The 19,246-nt window shown below is 40.5% G+C and overlaps 2 protein-coding genes across 3 annotated transcripts; one reads left to right on the forward strand and one right to left on the reverse strand.

Moving 5' to 3' along the window:
• Positions 1-3,014: 3,014 nt before the first annotated feature.
• pde6c (phosphodiesterase 6C, cGMP-specific, cone, alpha prime) lies at positions 3,015-12,889 on the reverse strand. The gene is given in 22 exon segments (XM_085762302.1): positions 3,015-3,141; positions 3,143-3,321; positions 4,052-4,135; positions 4,243-4,317; positions 4,790-4,853; positions 5,016-5,123; positions 5,288-5,388; positions 5,480-5,567; positions 5,673-5,782; positions 6,179-6,286; positions 6,801-6,956; positions 7,107-7,172; positions 7,585-7,728; positions 8,170-8,319; positions 8,550-8,597; positions 9,072-9,138; positions 9,423-9,487; positions 9,585-9,659; positions 9,782-9,922; positions 10,078-10,167; positions 11,266-11,418; positions 12,131-12,889. Coding segments are annotated over 22 exon segments (2,667 nt in total). The 5' UTR covers positions 12,599-12,889.
• Positions 12,539-19,004, forward strand: rbp4 (retinol binding protein 4, plasma). 2 transcript variants are annotated; one of them, XM_085761970.1, is made up of 6 exons: positions 12,539-12,568; positions 16,925-17,027; positions 17,118-17,254; positions 17,365-17,471; positions 17,886-18,098; positions 18,286-19,004. In XM_085761970.1, exons 2-6 carry the CDS (start codon positions 16,926-16,928, stop codon positions 18,321-18,323), a joined length of 597 nt encoding a protein of 198 aa, XP_085618096.1. In that variant the 5' UTR covers positions 12,539-12,568; position 16,925; the 3' UTR covers positions 18,324-19,004. The 2 variants fall into 2 exon arrangements, with proteins under 2 accessions (XP_085618096.1, XP_085618095.1); XM_085761969.1 differs by lacking the exon at positions 12,539-12,568 and adding an exon at positions 16,612-16,646.
• Positions 19,005-19,246: the final 242 nt, after the last annotated feature.

Below are 19,246 nucleotides of genomic sequence, written 5' to 3' on the forward strand. Positions count from 1 at the left end.
GTATGTATGGACACAGGAGGTTTCAAGTTTCACACTAAAATGTAAGTTGGACCACGACTGGCTTTCAAACTGTACCTTCAGCGGATCAATGTGAAAACTGACTTTGAAACTCTGCAGACACTGTACTAAATTCTGCAAGAAGAAGGTCAAACATTCAAGTGGAGTAACAATAAACAAACACATTTATTTGCGACTGGATGGGGACTTTAACATTTTAATATGAAAACTTTTCAAGCAGGGACCTTTGAAGAGAAGTGGGCGGCTCTGCACCCACTGACTCCTGAACAGATTGGAGAACGAAAAGGTCACATTGATGAACTCAAGTGTCCCACAAAATGATAGATTGTAGGGCTTCTTCTTGTTCACTCATGCCAAATGTTCCATATTCTCCAGGGAGGCCCTAGTAGCCTGCTGTGCTCAAACCACACACACACACAGGATTGCACTGCACTGCCAATTTCAGAGATCCTCTATGGTTTATTGTATTCAAAATTGCTATATTCTTGTTAAAACTATTACATAACAAAACAGCACCTTAAGTTTTGTGAATGCAGAATCTGCAGCCTGCAGGACACAGTTTGTTGGACAGAAAACACTGTATCGGGCAGGGATCAGAACCAATCCACTGATCCTCTTTCCCTAGCGGCTCATCCAGCTTTGGAGCCTCTAAGATCCCTGCACGATATGTGACTAAGAACAAGCGCTGTTGCAGCTAAGCCCGAGGTTTCTTAGGTTCAATCTCTGTCTATGTCTAACCTTCAAGTATGAGTCAGGTGAGAATGAGAGATAGTGTCCTCTTTTGTGCATAGCATATGTTATACACCCTTCCGTATTGAGAAAAAGCAATTACACCTCCAGATTATCCTTTATTTGCTTACACATATTACATCACACATACATACATACAGTAGAGGTAATTTCATACATCAAATGATAGATTTCTAATGTCTTAAAGACAGTCGATGGGATAAGTAGAAAGTATACAGTGCATCCTTTGGGGTCTCAAAGGATCCTTGCAGGAACCAGTTTTAGCTCCTCACTTCACCTCAAGCAGCAGAAAAAGAGTTTCCAGGTAGTCCCAAAGCCATTCTGATAGGATTAGGAGCCTTTGATTGATGCCTCATTGATTAGAGGTGATGACATTGTGTAACAGGAATTTGAGAGCCACAGCTTGCCTTTGTCCCAGGACGGACATTGCTAATAGTGTTTCAGAAAGGGCACAAGGGCGGGTGGTTCATTCTGCAAGCCTGAGTTACATCAAGTTCAATTCAAGTTTGACAAGGTTTTATGGGGAGAGTCGTCTTGCTGTCGCACCGGTGGTTGAAAGGAAGAGGAAGCAGCACGGGACTTTGGCCTGGACAATCCTACGGTCAATGGTGCTTTGGCTGCAGGTCGTCTGCACAGTCATATGATAAGGCTTTGGTAGCCTGCTGTACCTCGTCTGTAAGAAGGGTATTTAAAGTCTAAAGCTGTGTGGATCTCAAACGCTGACTGGCAATCAAATCAAATCCTATCAAATCTTCTTACAGGAGAGGTAGATCTACTGTACCCTGTTTAACTGCGATTCTTGCCTCCTCTGAAGAAGCCAAGGTTGCTTTTACATCCCTCAAATCAATTTTACATTTCAGTTATTAAGTTTACAGAATGTACATTTTACAATTGCTATGTTATATAAACTATATTAACATGTGAAATCATGCACATTTAAAAGAAATCGTTTGTGACTTGATATTGATTTGTTCTAAATATTGGTGTAAATATTATGTATATTACCATTTTCAGTTATTTTTACAGGTAGTTGGACACAAGTAAAATAGCTTGCGAGTTGTTAATCAAAGCTGACGATAAAGTTGCACAAATTCAAAATGTATTCTCAATGCCGGAATGCCATTTTTAGTGTGCATTTGTTCACAAATTCAAAACGCCATCTCTCAAAGCTGGCCACTTAACTCTCCATCCATGAAGACAATTCAAGTACAAAATTCTGACAAATAATCAAATAAAAATAAAATAAAATATTTATATAGTATATAGATAGATTGCATATTACAATAAATATACCCCACTTGACACATGTGCGCCTATGAGGTAAGAAAACATCAGCCCTTGTTGATGAAGTGTTACAGATCCTTTAGATTGCAGTTCCCCTCTTTTTGTGTTCATGAAATCAGTTCCATCTCATTCAGTGTTGCCCATGCTACTTAAACTGTTAATAAAGCATAACCCCCTTCCTCTGTTCCCTGTACATATAAAGTCTTGTGCTTATTGTCCCTGTCCTCACTCCCCCCACCCTCCTTGCATGGCCCGCTACTGCTGGAGCAGCAGCAGCTACAGTAAGTGCTTTGTGCAACCTATAGTGCTAATTTACTGTGTAAAAACTGACTGCCAATAGGAACCCTGTGAGAGAGCTATTGCTTTGGCAGGGACAGTACATGCGATTTCTACTGAGTTATAACTAGAGTTATGCTTTAGCTTGACTTGGAAGGTATGATTCCAGTTTCATGAAACTCTCCAGCCATGGTTTCAAACCAATGCGTGTCAGGAGTGTTGCAATTATTGCCATATATAAGGGATCATCTACATGTTGTCCATGTGCGTATTGGTTGTGTATTGTACAAAGCAGAGGAAGGAGAAAGTGTCAAATATGTCACACCTTCACAGTCAAACGGCTTCTCTTGCAGTCAGAGTCCCAACGTTACTAACTGGTGATGTTTCTGTCTCTCTGTGGAGAATGGTTAAACTTTGCCTAATCCACATTGCACTGTAGGTCTGACTATACTAGACTGAAGTAGGCTAGACTGAACCAGACCAGACCAAACAAGGCTGGACTGGACTGCACCGGAGCGGACAGGGCCTAACCAGTAAGAACTACGCTGATGGAGATAAGACCAGACCAGACCAAGGTAGCCTAGCAGAGTTCCACCTAGATGACTTGTCCAGAATTATAGGCTATAGCGTAGCTTAGACTAGTCTTAACCAGACCACATCGGTCCAGATCCAAACACTGAAGGGATTTAGCAGATGGTGCAGGTCTTTGACTTCCCTCCGTCACCACCACCAGCTAGAAAAAACAGACAGAAATACCAAATGTGTATAAAAACAGGATCACTCTCAACACTCAACACTCAGTCATCTGCCAATTAGCTCAGTCTGGACGTTTTCTTTACCTTTCCTGGCTTCCTCTTCTTCCAGTTTCTTCTTCTCATCCTCAATGGCCTTCATCTTTGCATTATACACCTCGGCCAGCTCAGCCCAGTGTGCCCTGTTGTTGTTCAGGCCATCAAACATGGGTGTGATCTCCTTGTGGAACCTGGAGAACTCCTGACAAACAGAGGGAAACACATTGCATGTTAAATATATTTTATTCACAGAGGGAGAAGTCAACAGGGATGCCTGACATATGGTCATTGCTATGCATGAGGCCTTGGTGTGTCTTCTATGTAACCCACATACCATCCTGACAGAGAACTAACATTCCTGCTGGGGCCGGCTGAGTTCAACAGGTTCATTTCTATATGTCCTATTATCCAGTCTAAGATGGTTAAAGCGACAACAACACTTCTGTAAAGCTCATAGAGAGACTGTACCAGACGTTGTGACACAGTCTCATCAAATCTTAAAGCTTAACAGATCAGTATTCACTTCACAGTCAGTGCTGAACTTATAAGTAAATATTACTGTCTGAAAAACTGAAGTCACACTAAAAACCAATCTAAATCCTTGGAGTAAGGTTAATAGCTGGGTATTGTTGCTTTTAAGGTTTACATTTGTAAAGTTTTTCTTCTTCAAAGTATCAAAATTGACAAAATTGAACCAAATCAAAACAACTCTTGGGCAGAATCAGTTTTTTTTTATGATGCTTTTCTTCCCTTTGCAGAAAATCTAAATCCAATCGAAGCTGGATTAAATGCCTACACCCCTGTTAGACTGTGGGTGTGCTTAAATTCCAGCAGTTACAGATAAACTGTTGCAATACAGACGCCAGTTTCCACGTATGTATCTTGTATCTTGTCTTTATTTGTAGGAACTAAAAACCTCATTATGTTGTTACCTTGTACACGAACGAGCACACAAAGTCGATGAAACCACACTGCATCTTTGGTAGCTGTTCAGCACAGTTTCTGTCCATCATGGGCTAAAGAGAGAGAGAGAAAGAGGAGATTTTCAAGGAGGTAAAATGGTGCTCTAAGATCACAGCCTGTAAATAAAATATTGTGACAGAGAAGGGGGTAAAACTCTTACAATTGGCTGTTGGTCCAAAACACTTCTCTCCAAATCTCCCTGTTCCCAGAATTCAGCAGCGACCATCAGAGCCACCTGGGGATACACACAAAGAGGAGAACAATGAACGACAAAAGGAAATAAAAGATGAATAAAAGGGAGAAAGGACTCTGAATGAGAAGCAAAAAGTAACAAGCAATAAAAAAAAAAAACATAAATTCCTCTTCAGGATATTCTTCTCTGCAAAGATTCTTTAAAGCTTTTAGCATTTGGTGTTAAAGCTTTAATAAAAGTGGCCTATAAAACCCTGCTTGTTTTTATTGTCATGGTTTTAAAATAAAATGATTTTAAGTCTATATATTGTCTGGAAGAAACAACCTCATAAAAGACTGAGTAGAGTTGGGAGGTGAAAAACTAAACCGGCTGGCGTTAGCACAACAAACTACATTAAAAGCCCATTATTTGTATTGTTTTCTTCTGTGTTTTCTGGGACTGTTTTTGTTTCTTGTGGGCTTTCTCTTTGTATGTCTCAAATCAGCAGCATTTGAAGCCCGGTCCGGTCACCCACCTTGCTCTGGACCTCCCAGGGTTTGGTAATAGCCGATAAGTCACAGCCTGTCATCATCATGGCCCTGGAGGTGCGAGACAAACAGACAGACAGTCACGGAGGAGCAGATGACGCCCTGCCGGTGATGCTGATACCTTGCAAGGGTCTGCTGTCTCACAAAAATATATTTCAAAGTAAAGCGCACAACAGTGGTGGGTTCTCTTCAGCCTGAATCAGTTGTACATACATGATGATTTCCTTCCTGGTGGGGTTGTTGGAGATATAAGCGATGGCGTCCTTTTCTTCTGCCATCGGCTCTGTAGCATTCACAATGTTTTGGAACATGGTTCTCTTTCTGCGTGAGGACACAGAGATGAGATAAAGTCAGTCAATGAGACCAAATAAACTAAACAAATACACAAGCTGTTTCCAATAATAACAAAAACCTACTGAGTCAGTCAAACAGAGGACAAAGGGAGAGAGATAAAACACTGACAGGCTACTACGGAGAAAACCTACTTGAAGTAAAGGGCCAGGTCAGTGGCGATGATGCAGACGTCGAACAAGTGCTGCACCGTCTCAAACTGACGCTTCTGGAGGTTGCAGAAGATGTTGAGGTTCTGCACAGAGACAATGAGGAGAAGTCAAAATGTGCCTCGTTTCATATGAGCCAGTCTGTAATTTGACCAGTTGACCAGTACTGTGTTGTACCTCCTCTCCCATCAGGATCTTGCTGAACTCCAAGTGGTGCCTCTCCATAATGGATGAGCCGTGAAGTTTGGCCAGAGGAGATGCACTCCTACACACACGCACACGGAAAGGAAAAAAAATTGACACGCATTACGCACACATACCTTCAATTTCGCTTTCAACAACACGCACAGAACTAATGAATTGGACTTGCTTTGTCTGGTAGAGGTTGTTGGTTCCTCTGTGGTCAATATCATGGCAGAAAGCAGCAGCCACCATGGCAAAGGCATCTAGATCAGAGTAGTACTTCCTCAGCCTCCCTGTCTGTAGGAAGAACACAGGCATTTGTGTGAGTGTGGTAATTGTAGCTACCTATAAAATGATCTCTCCTGTCCATGATAACAATTTTATTCTGACCTTTAAAACAATGAAACAGCTGAATATGGGACATTTTTAGCACAATAACGTGGTTATATTACCACAATTAACAGGATTTCACCTGTATTAGTGCAATACTCAGTTAGCTTTATGAAGGAATAAACATGTTATGGGCCTATGTAAGTGGTTTATTTTAGTATAGATGTCTGTTTAACTGTTGCCAGATGTTATATATTGTGCTATAAGCTGCAGAGTCAAAGTTATCCGAATCAGTGGGTGTCTATGTGAAACAGAAGAATCATTTGTGAGCTCGTTAGGCAGATGTTGCACATGTGTTGTTACCTGGAGCAGGCAGAACATGGTGTGGCCTACGTTGAAGCCGTGCCTCCAGTTGTGGTAGGTGATGGCACGGTAGCCCTTCCTCACTGTGTACATCCACCTAGTCAGTGTCTTCAGAAACCAGAGGATGGGGATTAGTCAGAGAGCAAGGAAGGTCAAGGAAAAGACAAAGTGATAAGGATGAAAAATGTAATTTTCCCCAATGGGCTTTCAGATGAGCTGTATCCCAGTGAGATAGACTCATGTCTTCCTTATGCTTAAGGAAACTTGCTCTGCTTTCACAGCTGCACCGCTGGGTATCACTCAGATTTGTAGCTACAGCATGATGTGCTTCAAGAGGCTAATTAAGGATCACATCTACCTCTCTTTCCCCTGCAAAACAGAGCCATCCTGAAGATTCACAGATGACACTGAACACTGAGAGGCTTTCTCTCGGGCTCACTGTCTTTCTTCTTTACATATTTCAAAATAGACACGTTTCATAAAAGAAGTAAATGGGTTTCGAATGACTCTCTCCTGGATCGTATTCTATGTTTGCACTCATTGCAAAGGTTCATTTAATTGCAAGGATAGCAAAAAAAAAAAGTCATTAAAAAATCACTACAAGCATCATGATCTCACTCACCTCTGGGGGAACTTTAAACTTTTCGACAACTCCCAGCTCAAAGAACATGCGGATGCCGGCCTTGATGAGGTCGAACTCTGTCACAGGGAAGTCGCTGAAGGAGAACAGGTACAGGCTCTCTCCATTCACGTTGTCAGCTACTGGGCAGGTTGCTCTCTGCGTACCAAACACCATGAAGGAGACAAGCATGACTTCAATATTCCACTGACACTCAGAAGACTACATTGTGTGTCCGTGGAACTTAAATATCCCATAAATATCAGGGCCGTGGCTGCAATAATCCTCCAGTATGTAAACGGAACATACCAATAGTTTGTACATCTCTTTGGCGTCGCAGTCTTCAGGCTCGGCATCAAACTTTTCCTTGGTGTTCTGGTTATAAAAGAGAGAACAATCGTTTGAAATGATTTTTTTTTCATTCCACCCATGAACACGCTGTCATTGTCTACAACAATTCACAGCTTGACTTCCAACACTGGCTACAGAAAGCAGAAAAATACATCCAAATATCATGATTTCAGACACCTCAGACAAAGTTCTCCGAGCTGTAACCTTGTAAACCATCATGTCATCGTCTCAATGTTAGCTGCCAAGTGGATAAACGATCCTTCAGAGTTTCTATTAGCCCTCTAATAGCTGCCACTGAAGGACTGCAACTCAAAAAGCTATTCATGCTGGATTAACCTTTGACTGCTTTTAATTCCTGCTCGAGAGGCCTCTTGAGCAAATGTTAAGCGATCAAAGGTAGGTCTCTGGAGAGAAAACGCGGGGGGTTGACACTGACCAGAATGGACTGCATCTCATCGTTGGTGCATCTTGTCTGGTACAGGAGCATCTCTGTGGCGATTTCTTTCCTCCACTCCACACGGTTCAGTCTGTCATAGGTGTCGCAGACCAGCACTGACCAGCCCAAGAACTGTGTCAGGGCCTGGAACCAACAATTAGAGTGGGAAAGATGAGCAAAGAGAACATAGACAAACAAAACAGAAGAGAACATGACGGTCTCTTTGTATTAATTATTTTTATCACATTAATTAAGTTGATAAATGCACTGGTATTCACTTGACACATAAATGGTACCACAGCAAGCTCCATTTGTCAAAGTATTATGAAGTTGCTGCTGTTTTAGGAGCGTTGCTTCATTAACATGCAAATTTATGCTGCATAAACCCACCCCCCACCCAAAAAACAAAACAAAATAAAACAAATCTCTCCCTCTGTAGGTGGAAACCTGTGGTGGAGAATATTGACAAGAGTGCAATCTACACATACACAGACAACAACATTATATTGAAAAATGAGACTTCATTTCTGTATGAAGGCGGCGGGGCATGAAATGTGAGAGAGGGAGAGAACGTGTGGTGCTAACCTCAGTGATCTGTTCGTCGTGTTCATCAAATGGTTTGCCATCTTTCCTGTTGAAGAAAGTGGCGATGCCCACAATTTCTTCCTTCTTGTTGACAATGGGCAGTGACAAAACATTCTTGATGACAAAGCCCGACTCGTCCACAGCCTCTTTCTGAAAGTTGTTGAAAAAATAAAGTTTTTAAAGCTTGCCTCTATTTTTTCTGAACACAAGCATCAAAACAGTGTGATTTTAAAAACCAGCATATTGTGCAATCTGAATGTGTATTACATAATCAGTGACGCAACAATGGTTATTCCATGGTGTGTCTATGTGGAATCACCTATATATCACCAAAGTGGCAAGGTAGAATTGTATGTAATGGATAGTTAAAGTGTCCGTACCTGGAAAGTGAAGAAGTCGTCAGCAGCCACGTTCATCATGTTGCAAATCTGCATGCACATGAAAAACAGTTGTTATGTCATCAGCATTTGTTACCTTGTCAATTTCAATCATAGGTTTCATTATTGTCATGCAAATATTTATCTATCTTTGCTTGTTACAGCTTGACTTACATCGAAATTTACAGAATAGAAATGTTCATAATATTCTTTTACACAGGCTTTTAAAATTTTGTAGGTATCCTGTTTTATATTCACTGCCTTAAACTGACCCTTAACTGAACTCAAGTCCGCCAACCACTGACCTACATAACTCAAGCTTATTTTTTGGGGGGCAAAATTCTTCAATGTAGAGCGACACTCTTAGTATATGTTCAGCTTCATCACACTGCAATGAATGTGTCTCCACTCCGTGTTTCTCTTCATCTTTATGTCACGGTGTATGTTGTCTGTACACCTTTGTTTTCATCCATTTACATGTATGATTCTAGTGATTTGGGTAATGAATCATTCCGCAGCACTTACAAAGCCATTCTCTGCGACGTAGGTTGGTAGCCCGCTGACCAAAGCCCAGTGATCTGCAGGTGGACCGCTGCAAGAGACAAACACACAGAGTTGTGTGATCTGGAGAGAGCAAATGAATCCCTGAAAAGCATGTTAAACCTTCAGTTCAAATTTACTTGGTTACTGCAATACAAATAACATTCACCAGATACCCTTAGAAGAGTCTGAGGTACAAATAGAGTACTGATGCAGAATTAATAAGTGGGAAAAGTCACTGTTTCTTTGATGCCTACATTTGAGGAACTATAATAAGTGGAGTCTGAAATCCACTGACTTAGTTTGGGTGCATAGCACGTGGTTAATGCTGCTTACGGTATGACTTTGATTTCCTCTTTGGCTTCCAGGAGGTAGTCAATGATCTTATAAAAGATGACTTCCTGCATGAGAAGCAGATGCCCGTTAGAAATGACTGATCATCTTCAAATGACGTTTGACAGCAGAAAAGTTAAATGAGGAGGATAATGAGTTTGTTACCCTGCCATCTGGCGTCTTTGGTCCTTTATAGGGTTCCACATCTCCCAGTTTCACCGGCCATTCATCATAGAATTCCTATAGGGGAAAAAATGTAGACAATAATTTGTTTTAATGTTATTAGTTAATAGCTATTTATGGCCAGTAAAGCCATCTACTTAACCTGGTCTGGAAAAGTCACTGTATTCTGCTAGACCAACCTTCTCTTTGGTCATGTCCAACAGGCCCACTGAGTATCGTTCGCAATTTAGGTAGATCCTTACAGTGTAGAGCGCTTTGTGGAACTGTCTTTCAATGTCTGTCAACTCCTCAAACACCTTGCTGGCTGACCAGAGCAGCACCTGTGAGCAAAGCAACAGGTGTGAATAGAAGAAATTTCAACAGGCAAAGAACAGAGGAATATTTGGGAATCCCCCACTGGATAACATCACATTATGATGCGTCCAGTCTCACACCCCACTTCCCATTTATTTATAACAGCAACGGTGCGGCGTACCTGACTCCTCCTGGACTCCACATTAAACATGTAGGCTGTGTAATGCTGCAGAGCGATGACTTGAGTGAAGTTCATGTACTTGTGGAAGAGCTAAGAACAAAATTGGATTAGAGGTTTCATCAATACACAGCAGCAGATTTAAAACAGTGGCATATTAAACCTCTTATAAGCAGCACAGGAAAATGTGATTTGTCGTATGAACTTTATAGGAATAACATAGTCTCTGCATAAAATGCTGCTAATATATGATGAAATTTAGATTCGCCGGATCAGTAAAAATTGCTTTAATCTAATCTCAGACTTCACAAGGTCTTTTAAATCCATGTTTGGTTGATATTCATACATATTGCACATAACTTGGACATGAGTTTACATAAACATGTAATACATTATTCACATACTAGTGTTTGCAGCCTGATAAAATTACTGAGGCCTTTGATGATGGATCAAGTAAATGTGAGTGTTTTTCTTAAGTTAACACATCAGAGATAATGTGCAGAGAAAATTACCTTACACAAAGAACACAGAGATATCAGACACTGTAAGATGTCTTTAAAAGCCTTTATCCTGTACATCATTTCTGCCAGTGCTTCACTTAAATCTCTTTAGTCTCTGTTTGAGTTTGTGTTCTCGCAACTGAAAACCGAGCTCAACAGTCTGTGAAAACATAATTTTCGTGTGCCCCAGTTCATTCTTTATGGAGCTGTGCTTCAGTGTGAATTCATGGCTTTTGAGCAACACAGAAACAACATGTTCCTGGTTAAATCACTTTGCCTTTTTTTTTTAAGTTCATCGCTCAAAAGCAACCTGCATCACGTCAGTCAGTTCTGATTGACTCCTACTGAACATAATGGTTGTGTTTTTGCACCCCACTGGTGAGATGTAATTACAGCAATAATCCTCATTTAGTTACAAATTTCAGATGGCAGAGTGCAGGCTTTTTAAAGTAGCAGACATGTTAATAAATATGAACAGAACATTTTGGGTAAAATAGGGTGTATGATCTAGCTAATACCTCATATTTTACAAAGAGCTACAATAAATACTGTTCAAGTACCTCTGTCTGATACTATAACAGCCAAATTCAAGTTTAATTTATTAACACAAACTGTCTAAACCCTGTTCAAGCTCACTCAGTGAGCCACAGCTGATAAAAGGGAATATAAATGTTTAAGTGTGTGTTCTTACAGCCTCATCCTCTGGAGTGAATGCATCGGCTCCTATTTTGTTTAGTGCCATTACGACTCCAAGGCATTCTTTGTCAGCCACCACAGGGAAAGTGAGCACGCATTTGGTCTTGTATCCAGTCTGTTTGTCCACAAAGTCACAGAACTTTTGATTCTGGATCAAGAAACAAAGAAAACTTCACATCAGGTGTGCTTACATACAACATGGTTTTACATACACCAACACAGTTAAAGCGGCTTGTTTCCTGTGTGCTTTGAGCTGCATGTCACAATACATCTAACACTGACAGATACAGGGCACCTCACTGTTTGATCTTTACTTAAAAAAAATCTATGATATTCTGTTTGTTCAGTAATAAATATTCTATTATTCTCTATTATTAGCATCAAAAGACATTCAAGTTACAGACACATTTGTCAATTGACTAGATGGATCATTTGACAATTATGACAATCCAACTGATGCAATCGAATGGATTTCAAAATAAAACCCATTCTCTGACACATTATCAGTTAGTGTCAGACTATTCAGTGTCATTATGTGCAACCTTTGGAATCCCTCTGGATAGGATCAAATAACGTGCCACTTCTGACAGTTTGATGGTCATGAATTAATTTCTCTTTAAATCTGTGCATCTTCATTTATGCACAGGGGGAAAAAATGGACAATGACATAGACACTGATTTGTGAGAGTATAGCCAAAGACGTTCAGCTCACAAATTTGTATTAATAAAACAATACATTAGAGTGATTTCATCTACATGGATAATTTTTTAGATAAATAACTTTACAGAAAAAGAACAGCATCATTTCCACATTTTCCATTGCACCAGAGTGACAGCGCGGCACAGTCACGGCTCCTCACCTTGGTGACGTCTGGTACGTTTTGGGGCTTTTTGGAGTGTGCGGTGAAACCAACAATACCCATATCGATCGGGAACACAATCTCAGCCTGCGGATTGACCAGGTTCGCCTCGTATTTGGACGTCGGGGTCACGTCAAAGAGGCACGTGGAGAGCTCAGGTATTCCGTTTCTGGACCGGCATGCATAGTAACTGAGCCTGTCGGCCTGTATTATCAGGGCAATCCTCTGCAGACACTTGTGGAGGGACTTCTCCATCTCCACCGTTTTCTGCATCTCCTGTATGAGCTCGAAGATGATGGCGGCCTCTTGCACAGAGTTAACATCCTTGAAAGACGCGGTGTCTTTGACTTCGACAGGTGCTGAAAAAGCGGCGGTCAGAGCTTCCGCGCGCAACTTCTTATCAAAGTACTCTTTGGCGAACTGTGGGTTGTTCTCCAGGTATTTCTCCACGCTATCCTTGTCTGCCATTTTGGAATTATTTAGTGGGTTCTCTTTTCAGTGTATGTCCCTCTTACAGAAGCATCACCTGTGGAAAGAAATGTAGGAAAGAAATAGGAGGCAAGACTGTGCTGTGCTGCGGCCTCAGCATCCGTCTGCGCGGACGAGCATCCTCCAGCACGGTTCCTGAGGGACTCACTAATGCATCCCGTGTGCGCCGACAGACAGAGCAGGACAGAGTGCGGCTTAGGCTGAAGGGATCAAAGTGGCCGCTAATTAATGTGACGTCATGACATTAAAACCCCTGCTCTAAGCATCCTTAACCCGCAAATCCCAACGCTGATCATTTTATATCGGGCGCTCCTGCCCATCTGACGGAAGACGCAGGCGAGAGTGAAGCTGTTGACAAGTCAAACGCCAGGTTCGATGCCTGGGACTCAACAGGAAGAGAGGAGGGGGAGAAAAATGGGAAACAAACATGGGTTCAGGTGTTTTTTTTTTGCATGGCAAACAATGAGAATATATAGGCCTAACTTTAATTTATTACTAAAATCCAACCGCTCCATGGTGTTGTGTGTGCCTTGCTAATGGGGATGGGGATGCTCCAAACACAGGTAGTTTTTAAGCCAGTTAATGTATTCACACCGGCATGATCTGATATCACCAAGTAAACAACAGCCCAGGACTAACCCTAACCCTAAACCTAACCAGTTATAACAGCGCTCCTGGGCTGTTAATTACTTGGTGATATCAGATCATGTATTCACACCGTTACCTTCTGTTCCAATCCAATATTTAATGTGTCATCCCAACACTTATTCAACAATCACAGGAGGATACCACTTACACCTTTACAATATGACTCCATTTATCATAAATAAATGAATACAGTCGTAATTACTCTCTAAATAATACAGAGCCTATAAACAAGTTATAACACAATTTTCATGTCTTGATGCAGATTCACTATTTTTCAAGTTAATGCTTGTTACTCACTAATCTTCCAAATGAGTTACTATCACTATCCGATATGCTGATAACTGCTATAACTTGACAATTCTGATGAAGACATGCACAAATTCTGTTCAGTTCAGTAAACTTTATTGTCAGTCACACAATGCAACTGATAGTTACACAGGGGATCGAAATTACGTTTCCCCAAACTCCAAATGTGCAATTTAAATTTTTTTTAAAAATATAAAAATTTCAACATTTACCACACATATATGACATAAAAGCACAGATATACTGACAGAGGCCTATGATGTTGTGGGGAGATAATAAAGTGCAATGTGAAAAGTGCAGAGCAGCAAAAACAAGTCCATATGTTATGTATGTGTATGTTCAAATGTGTATGTGTATGTCCTTGAGTGAACTGGTGAGTGAACAAGAACAAGAACAAAACAAATCCCAGTAACCAATGAGATATGAGGCTTAACACAGTACAGGTGCACATGGGCTCACTGTAAGCAATGGGTTATTGTTACCATTTCTATCTAATATGTTATAACATCTTATAAAGTATTAAAACACAAATTAATAAAGTAGTTATAAACCACTGCCTACATAAACAAAATGAGGAGAGTCGTGTTATAAAGTGGTACCCACAGGAGTAGCTGTCATACTTAACTAGAAGTGAGCTAAACCCATTAGGTATTACTGCTGTTCTATCCTTGTTCAGTGTACACTGGAGGTAGTACCTAAATAGTGTCTACCGCTGAAATGATCAGGCTCAGAGCCACAGTGGTATCTAAAACACTGTTTGAGCAATCTACCTGTGTGTGCTAATGAAATCACCATCATCATGGTATCAGTCCTTGAACAGGGAATTAGCCAATTAGTGAGACTTGAATGTCTGGGAACAAGGCCCTAAACAAAGATGGCTGGCTATTATTAACTGAGCACACTGTCTGGTTAGCTACAGGCTGGCAAGACAAGGGTTCCCCACTATTTTTTGCTGTAGGGATTAAGGCAAGCTTATCAACAAGAAAACTACACAAGGTGTGTGGGGGGAGGTGCGGATGTGAGCTGATAACTTCCCAGTGATAGAAACAGGTCATTTACATATAATGAGAAGAAAGAGGAAGATCGGGTTGGCAGACAAATGATAGAAAGGCAAGGCAGCAAAATGTACTGATAGACATGACATGTTGATACAAGAATTTTGTTTTCTTAACTGAATGCTGTTTTCTATGGGGTGCACATTACATTGATGATAATGTTTACTGAACAGGAACCAAACATCATCTAAACTTCAAACTGAGACACATTTCCCAAGATTTAACTCAAAATGGTTTGACAAATCTTAAAAAGTATGCTATTATGAAAAATATTATAAAATGAAAAGTTACACTAAATTCATTGTAAAGAGACCTCAGGTGATGTTGTTTACTTCATGCAGACCCTAATCTTAAAATCAAGTACTTGCCAGTTTATAAGGTAGCCTACAACTCTACAATCGATTTCAATCCAATATTATTTCTGTGTACAAAAGACTGTCTTTGTGAAGTGTCAACCGGTGCTTTAGGCCATAGGTAGTGGTGGTGTCGAGTTGGACTACATTATATTTATGTGGGTGGACAAAAACCCGGCTAAATATACGACCTCCCTGTTGCGCTACCACCCTGTTCAAAGCTCCAAAGCTCAGATGGAAGCAGTGTATTCAGCCTAGAGGTCTTTTGCTCAATCCCCAGTTTTATAAGGGATCATTTGGATCCTCATGTTACTTAAGTTTCACGGCCTATCAAAACAAGAGACTGACTGACTGCCTGCCTTACCACTTACCACTACGCTGCCCAGGATGTTAAATGCAAACACAATCTTGGCAGCATATTGTATAGCATATATGGTTTCTTGGCTGATCTCCATGATTATGAAATGTTGTATATAGCCTCTGGCCAAATTCCAGCCACTATTATTCCTTCTCAAAATGAGTGATTGCACTGTTTTTCTGACTGGCCAGGGCTTTGGTTATGCAAGCTGCAGATGTTTGGCTCTGCTGTGCTCTTTTATTCAACCAAGCCCTCGAAGGACTGGTTACATGATCTCTGTGCAAAACAACAGCACTTTGTAAAAATGATGCCGCAGTAGATTTAAGTCAGACGAAATACAAATCTGTGTCTAAACTGAATAAACCTTGAACAACAAAATTAAAACAAGTCAGGAACAGACTGACCCTGCACTTTGGAAAACTGTGCTCTTTAATTAGGAAATAAACAGCTTCTTGGTTAAACAAAACTCAATTATTTTGCTATTTCTTTTATCCTAGAGTTGGATCTACTAATTAACTTCTCTCTAGTGCTATAAACATTTAAGAAAACACAATTGATCCCTGACTGACCCTTTAAATGGCAGCAAAGCTTTGAAAATAGAGACACTAGGATAGATTTCACAAATGTGGATTAGCACCATATAGAAGGAATGTTTGTCTGACAGTACTACCTGGTTTCAGTCACATTATCTCCTCATCATTGACTGGTCTTTGAGACTCCAGTGTCTGTGCTTAGAAAACATGTGATTACTTGTCTTTCACTGTGTTTCAGTTTCTCAGTCCACACAAAAAGAGGGGGAGGATCGCTCCATGCAAACAAAAGTGATTCACTCAATTTTTTTTTACTTTCAAGTGTAGGTTTTTCCTCTGCATGTGAGCACCGGCTCTTAGGAAACAACACTCTTCATCCAAAAAGAGTAGGCCTATGTGTGTGTTTGACAAATGTGTGTTTATATACTCATACATTGTATAGCTTATTCCAGATGTTCCTCTTGGCTTTGCTAGTGGCTGCTTTCATAAGACCAAGAAAGCCTCAGCAGTTCTGACAGGAAAACACATTTTTTGGAGGGGGGCATGGGGGTGGGGGCACAGGGGGGTGGTCGGCCAAATGTGCAAAACACACAAATCAATAGGACTGGGACCCACAGTTATGTAAATGTTTGGCCAATAGAAGGCAAGCTAGCTGCGGGAAGAGCAGGGGAGGTCCAGGTCTCCAGAAGTTATTACACAATACTAGCCAACTGTATAAAAGGCCCAAAGCAGAAAGAAACGCAGAGGATCTCTGTGAGCTGCTCTCTCCCTAACAAGGTATGTATTTACATGGACTTGTGTTTTTTCTTTAAGTTTTTTTTTTTTTTTTTTACTGAGTATTACAGTATAGTTGTAATATAGTAATAGCAGTATAGTATACTACTATTTACATCTTTTTTTTTTTAGTTTTCTTTTTTTGCCTAAGTTTAGTACATTTTTGTCTAATTTTGTGTAACACAAATGTTCAATTTAAAGAACCTTTTTTGACTTTGTGACAATGAAGTTGTAATGTGGCTGGTCCCTCTATTTCTGTGTTTTTTTGTCCTCTGATGCAGCATGTTGCTGTACGTCGTGGCCCTTAGTCTCGTGGCTTTGTCCTGGGCACAGGACTGCCAGGTGGCCAACTTCCAGGTCATGCAGAACTTTGACAGGAACAGGGTGAGCTGGTTACTTTCAATGTTTCACTCTGAATATGTTATGTCTTAACACTGAGTGATGTATGGACTTCTTTTTTTTTTTTTTTTACAGTATTCAGGGACATGGTATGCCGTAGGAAAGAAGGACCCAGAGGGTTTGTTCTTACTTGACAACATCGTGGCCCAGTTTATTGTCGCAGAAGATGGCAAAATGACAGCTACTGCCAGAGGCAGAGTCATTATCCTCAAGTGAGTTCTGATTTTTACTGTAAAGACTAAATCAGTGAGCTCCCTCAACTATTTGTCTCCTTCATTTTCTCTACTGTTTCATAATGTCCGTCCCTCTCTTTGACCTCCAGCAATTGGGAAATGTGTGCCGACATGTTGGCCACCTTTGAGGAAACACCTAACCCTGCCAAGCTCAGGATGAAGTACTGGGGAGTTGCATCCTACCTGCAGACTGGGAGTAAGTTGTGGAACGTGTGAATCTGTGCACTAGCAGGTCTTGAAAAATCTTGTTTGAGTTGAATTTGATGATTTCTGTGATTCACAGTTAATTCAAGGAAACCAAAGTATGACCAGGCACTTTATTAGCATAACCTTTAGTCACAGATAGTTGGAGGGCTTGATGTAACATTACAAAAGAGGTTGTTGACCTTTAGATTTGATGTAATCATCAACATCAACACTTGGTTATCTGTGACTCTGATTGAAAGTCAATGTTTAGCAGGCACAGGGGCTATGACATCTTTTAGTTTTAAATAGAAATGAGCCTGAAATTACTATTTTTGTTGCCTATGCATGTTTTTCTTTAAAAAAAAAAAAGGTTCTCACATGGGTTGTTAAACTCTGCCCTCCCTTAAACCTTCCTCACTCTCAGATGATGACCACTGGGTGATCGACACCGACTACGACAACTACGCCATCCACTACTCCTGCAGACTACTCGATACTGATGGCACATGCTTAGACAGCTACTCCTTCATATTCTCCCGTCACCCCACCGGCCTGAGGCCAGAGGACCAGCCAATTGTCACCCAGAGGAAGATGGAGCTGTGTCTGCTGGGCAAATACAGACGCGTTGCACACACGGGTGAGTTGATTTGTTTATGTAAGGACTTATTGATCCATGCATTCTGTTAGTCAGTGCCACTCAGTGGAATGATTGACTAAACTAAGTTGTGTAAGCCCTTGTTATCGCTATCTACTTTGCTTGATAAGATGGCTCCTGTTTAGAAATCAGAGAAAGCTAAATGTTTTTGTTTTTTCATCCACTGCAGGATTCTGCGAGGCCAGTGCACCTCTTGATCCACAGTGATACTTTTTCTTTAAGCAGCCACCTCTGGGACTTGGTGCCCCTCTGCTGGTTCACACCAGAGTTTCTCTTCATAGTCTCATCTACTATCTCTGTGTTTTTAAGGGAGGAAGAAGCCCATTCTTCTTTTTCAAAAAACTGTATTTGTATTTAAAAAACTTTAAATGAAAAGGAAAGATGACTGTTCATGTTGGTCTTTCCGAAATTTACCCAAAGGAAAAGAGATTATAGACTTTTAACATCTTAGTCGCACTAAGTCTGTTTTTTTTTTTAACTTAAATGTACTGCGAGTCAACCCCTCCTCAGGGAAACCAGCGGAACTTGCTCTCTGGTTCCAGTGAGAAAACCAGATCACTGAAAAACAGCTTTTTCAAACTTTTCAGGCCAATGTGACAAACAATCAGTTGTGAAACGTATTTTTGAGAGAAGCTGAACTCTCAGCATCACTGCAGCTCTGGACCATATTCACCATGTTTACTAAAAAGAAAACAGGTTCACAAGTCACTGGCTTTACTTTTACACTGAAGGATGCATAGTATCTTGTAGCACAAAAGTAGATACTGTTCATAAATCTCAATACATACATATTAAATCGTGTGCTATTTAGACATAGTGGTTTGGGTGTTTCTTGATTGTATGATGTATACTTCTTGATCCAGTTTTTGAAATAAAACATTCATACCATGTTGGCTCATTTAATTTTTGATTGGCTTTAAATATTAATCTGTATTTCTGGATTGCAAATAATGAATTCATGTTGTTGGCTTTGGATTCAGTCAGTCAAAATACACCAAAGCCCAAATATATGATGAATTTTAGGCTTTACTTTTTTTTTTCCACCCATGTGTGCAAATAAACTACAAAAATTAACAAGAATGTGGAATGAGCTTCAAGAAATACATTCTGTTACTGTAACTAATAAAATA

Source organism: Trachurus japonicus, chromosome 19 (genome assembly GCF_045865225.1).
Source record: "Trachurus japonicus isolate A0001 chromosome 19, Traja_1.0".
NCBI lineage: Eukaryota > Metazoa > Chordata > Actinopteri > Carangiformes > Carangidae > Trachurus > Trachurus japonicus.